The sequence below is a fragment of the Sinocyclocheilus rhinocerous genome, unplaced genomic scaffold, assembly GCF_001515625.1.
Source record: "Sinocyclocheilus rhinocerous isolate Xijiao unplaced genomic scaffold, SAMN03320098_v1.1 scaffold1533, whole genome shotgun sequence".
NCBI lineage: Eukaryota > Metazoa > Chordata > Actinopteri > Cypriniformes > Cyprinidae > Sinocyclocheilus > Sinocyclocheilus rhinocerous.
In genome coordinates, this window is record NW_015656115.1 from 486,476 (window position 1) to 491,263 (window position 4,788).

Here is a 4,788-nt window from a genome sequence, read left to right on the forward strand (position 1 = left end):
CCAGCTTATCTCGAATCATTCTCCCAAGTTGACAAATCCTCAATTATGTTAGCCAGCAAAAATGACTACAAGCCACATTTAAAACTCTGAAATTTGTAGCAACAATGTTCAGTACATCATAGAGAACCAGCCCAGCACTTTCTAGCCTGTGTAAATGTCTGTGGAGAGTCTGATGTAGCAGTGCTGTATGTTTGTAGGTGTTGAAGGATTTACCACTCCGGCGGATCAGGAGATGATCTCTCGCATAGAAAAGCAGCTGAAGAGACGCTTCGCCATCGGCTCCCAGGTGTCTGAGCACAGCATCATACAGGACTTCACCAAACAGGCGAGTTAAAGCTCCGGGAGCTGGCCACAGCCTGGCGAACTCCTCAAATCACTGTTTTAGTTGATACATTGTGTATATGTGTGATTACATCGTCAATAAAATGCTTTCCTCCTCTTCTCTGAACAGAAATATCCAGAACACGCCATTCACAAAGTCCTTCATCTGATGATGAGGAGGGGTGAACTGCAGCACCGCATGCAGAGGAAGGTTCTTTACAGGGTCAAGTGAACACATGTTGTGTGATCGTGTTTGTCAGCAGAACCCGAGAGCTGATGGGCAGATGAAAAATGATACACAATTCAGATTTATTGTACATAGTGGTTTGGACACTTTATTGCTGGAGAAATGTCCTGTTTATCCTTCTTACTGTTTGCTGAGAAATGATTCTCATCTTGCTCTGTCAAAGCTTGGAATGAATTGAGTATGTTACCATTGTGACGGTATGCTTTACTGTCTTAATGTGGTTTTTCAGTGGAAAATCTAATTTGACTGTCAGGTCTGTGGCAAAGTAAAGATATGGTCATGTTTTGAATGGAAACATAATAAAGCATATAATAAAGCATTTAAGAAATCATTTTTGTGTCTCTTAGCAAAAAAGACAAATCAGTGTTGAACGTAAAAAATAGCTTTATTGCATTTCACAGAAATACATCGAAAGCAGTTACAAAGGTAAATGAGCATTTTAAAAAGGTGAGTGTTAACATGATACTTTTCTATAAAACTATTTGAAAATTCACTTAAAAAAAAAAATAAAAAATTACTTGATGCACCTGATTTATTACTGGGTGCATGTTTTATAATATCCATGATTGTTTGTTAAAGATCAGCCTGTAGATTTGACCTTGTCGTCATAGAATAAAGACGTTAAAAAATGGTCGAAAATGTTATGAATTAAAAAGCATAAACTCCCATTCCAACAGTTGCCAAAGTGATTCCCACACCCAATGCGAACTGTAGCACTGGAGAGCTGGAGAAGGTTTTTGACTCCGTTTTGGTTGCAGCGTCATTTCCTTTGTCACCTAAACAAAAGCAAAATAGTATCATTATCTTGTATATTTACTGTTTCAAAGCATTTAATGATTTGTATTTCTTGAAACTCACTTGAAGCTTCCCCTGTGATGCTCAGCATTTTCTGAAGATCATCAAAAACCTGTTTGAAATGACAAATACAAACTATGTCAACCTTTAAAGTCTCACCTCTTCTATACATGTCAAAAATTTGGGGTTTGTAAGAAAAAAAAATTAGTTTTTGACAAGTCGAGTTTACCAAGGCTGTATTTATTTGATCAAAAATACAGTAAAAACTAATACTGTACATATTCTTACCATTTAAAATAACTTTTCTATTTGAATATATATTTAAAATGTAATTTATTCCTGTGATTTCAAAGCTGAATTTTCAGCATCATTACTCCAGTCTTCAGAGTCACATGAAATCCTTCTAATATGCTGATTTGCTGCTCAAGAAACAGTTTGCATTATTATTAATGTTGAAAACGGTTCATATTTTTTTGGGAAACTGGGATTTTGTTTTTTCAGAATTATTTGATGAATAGAAAGTTCAAAAGAACAGCATTTATTTGAACTGTGTATCTTTTGTAATGTAACTGTCTTTACTGCGACTTCTGATCAAACGGATGCATCCTTGCTACATAAAAGTATGAATTTCTTTTATGTGAGTGTAAGATGTCATTGCTCACCTCGATGTTGAACTCAAAAGCTCTGGTGGCCTCGTCAAGCACTTCCCGTCTCTGCTGCTCTGTTAACTCGATGCTGTTCATTCTGCTCCTGTACAGCTGCTTGAATCTGTTGGGGCTCGTCACTCCAGGAAACGAGAAGAACAAAACTCCCTTGTTGCCACTCAGTCCCAAAGATTTCTGGGTAATTTTGCCCAGCACTTGTCCTCCTGACAAATCACCAAGATAGCGCGTATATGCATGTGCCACCAGGAGATCCGGGCTGTTCTTGCCAATCTAAAGGGGAACCGAGAGCACCGAGTTAGAATGAGAATCACTGGAACGTAAATGCAATTTCATTTCCTTAAAGAGATCGTTCCCAGACTCGCCTCTCTCAGTCTCTGGGTGTATCTGTGAGTGGCGGCAGGCACTGTTACTCTCTTCCTCCAGTGGGGTCCGAAGAAGTGCTCCAGGTCCAGCTCCAGAGACTCCAGTCTGGCCAGCTCCTGAGGGAAGTAGATGGGCTGAACTGCGGGATGATCGGCGTTCCTGTCCAGCTCTTCCTCGAGCGCTCGGTAGATCTCATACAGAGAACACAGCAGGAGCTGGAAACATACATTTACATAGTTAAAGATAGCTTTTAGTACTCAAAAAATGACTGTGGCTGTACTTCAGACGTCTTCAGGGATAGTCCCCTCCCCCATTAAAAAAAGAGAAAAATGTATCATCATTTACTCAGCCTCAAGCTGTGCCAAATCTGTAGCATGGAAGCCAACTGTTTGGTTACCAACATTATTCAAAATATCTTTTGTTATTAATTGTTATAAATGTAATTCTTTTGTGATCAACAGAAGAAACTCAAAAAATTATATTCAGCAATAGTACAAAATATTTTCCCCCTCAATATAAAAAGTACCAAGTTTGGGCTTGGTAAGATTTATTTTTTTATTTTTTATTTTTTTGACAAGTCAAGTTCAAAACGGAAAACACACCAATATTACATTCTTACAATTTAAAATAACTTTTCTGTTTTAATTTATTTTCAAATGTAATATATCCCTCTGATCAAAGCTGAACTTTCAGCGTCATTCTTAACTCACTAAGTTATAGGAAATAAAATGTTTTTATAATATAATTATAAATATAATGTTTAAATGTTTACTATTTTTATCCAGTAAATTGATTAATAATCAAAGAAATAATCGAAGATCAATCAGTTATTAGCCCTTAGATGGTATTACTATGGTAGTTTGATATAAGCCATAGCACTGAATACTATATTTGTTACTATATTACCATGGTATATTTAGGACCCTAAGGTACTTACATAGTACTGCCATGTTACATGTGCTTCCATGATCTTTTGGTGCTTTTTGTTTGTTCATTTTTGAATGTTCTAAAACATTTCTTAAAAACATTACTTTAAGTCCCGTTATTGTTTGATATATAGTTCATCTAGTACCATTTATTGATTTTCTGTAGGTTTACCTTGTACTGTGTTTGCGTGATCTGTCCTTTCTGGTAGTTGAGCATCAGTTGTGTGTTCTCAGCTCTGACATGAATGTCTTTGGTGGCTGCTTTTATCTGCTCAGACAGATCACTGTGGAGGAAACAAGCCACAATCCCTCATTAGTTGTTAACTGAACAGATAAGCTTATGCTGGTAAGAATCACCCACTCGACTTGTCTTCATTGAGCCTATATCTAGCACTGCAACATCCACTAACGTTACATCTGCAATTGCTACACATCTGCTTCGTATTTTTGGTATGATTTACTTCGGGCTTGAATAGTATTCATAATTATTATGATGAAATTAATGTGGTTTCATTCAAATATCGCGGCTGTATGAAAATAAAAAGCATTTTACCTGCCAGTGGCATCTCTTGGTTTGCTTTTCGTGGATTCCATTCCTAAAACAACAGATATTTGTTATCAAATGTCACCATGTGCCCTGTAACGGATATAAATGAAGTTTTGACATGGTCTTACTTGTGCTGTTGTTTTTCTTGCAGTAGGTCTATCGTCCTGTATTGCCTTCACAGTGGTCGCTGTGGCTATGGTTTCCCTGACCGCCTCACTTCATTTTTATACGTTCTCCTTCCTATTTGAGTCACTAGATCTAGCGAGAAGGGAAGTGAAAATGTTGAGGCAGTTCCACATGCTTACACTAACCATGACTGGGCGTTTTTTCGACTGAGAAATCTCAGCAGTTTCTCACGACTAAGCAATGTGAGTCACGTGAGGTTAAACAAATCCACCAGCATTTTTGAATCCGTTTGTTTATAAGGTTGTAAAGTTAGAAAGTGTGTTGAAAAGTATATTATTAAATGTAGTACGTCTTATAACGTTAAAATGTTTCTGTGTTGTGGGTGTCTGAGTGTGAACTATGATTTCATGACTGTGCTGTTTTTCACTATTGGTGTTTCTAAACATGACACAGCAGACAGTGAAGCATTACTACCTTAAAACCTCAAAACCATGACAATGCACATAGTTACTTATTGCCTGAGAAAAGAGAGAGAGAGCAAGCGCAAATCCTGGCAGCGGCAGGTCGCAGCGCCACTTCCGGTGGCATCCCCAGCTGCCACTGGCAATAATAATAATAATAATAATAAAATTGTGGGAACTTTGCCTCATCAGTTTAAAAACACCACCACCGCACGCCACTGAGAACAGTGTAGTTTTACCGAGCAAACAGCAGAAACGGCGAGAAAGACCGTGGCAGCTGCCACGAACTCTGGCAGCTGCCAGAAACGACTAGTGGCTGGTTTCTAGTTTCTTATTA

At 37.9% G+C, this 4,788-nt stretch overlaps 2 protein-coding genes across 2 annotated transcripts in view; one reads left to right on the forward strand and one right to left on the reverse strand.

Moving 5' to 3' along the window:
• Positions 1-880, forward strand: part of LOC107719335 (DNA replication licensing factor mcm5-like) — a 13,313-nt gene extending 12,433 nt beyond the window's left edge. The window contains exons 15-16 of the mRNA XM_016526732.1: positions 198-325; positions 452-880. Of these exons, the coding sequence (XP_016382218.1) occupies positions 198-325; positions 452-553 (230 nt within the window). The 3' untranslated portion in view covers positions 554-880. The remainder of the gene's footprint in view (positions 1-197; positions 326-451) is intronic.
• A 199-nt stretch (positions 881-1,079) lies between these two features.
• Positions 1,080-4,225, reverse strand: LOC107719331 (heme oxygenase-like). The gene is made up of 7 exons (XM_016526728.1): positions 3,993-4,225; positions 3,871-3,913; positions 3,490-3,601; positions 2,391-2,606; positions 2,026-2,298; positions 1,427-1,475; positions 1,080-1,344 (listed from the first exon to the last, which is right to left on the reverse strand). The coding sequence occupies exons 2-7, from the start codon at positions 3,909-3,911 to the stop codon at positions 1,217-1,219; spliced, it is 819 nt and encodes a 272-aa protein (XP_016382214.1). The 5' UTR covers positions 3,912-3,913; positions 3,993-4,225; the 3' UTR covers positions 1,080-1,216.
• Between the last annotated feature and the right edge of the window lie 563 nt (positions 4,226-4,788).

Bases quoted from the DNA above. Each gene is read 5' to 3' on its own strand.
- LOC107719331 (XM_016526728.1), bottom strand. From the start codon at position 3,911: ATGGAATCCACGAAAAGCAAACCAAGAGATGCCACTGGCAG. The intron at 2,607-3,489 runs GTAAACCTACAG...GTATGTTTCCAG, and splicing joins TCACGCAAACACAGTACAAG to CTCCTGCTGTGTTCTCTGTA. The intron at 1,476-2,025 runs GTGAGCAATGAC...CATTTCAAACAG, and splicing joins CTTTTGAGTTCAACATCGAG to GTTTTTGATGATCTTCAGAA.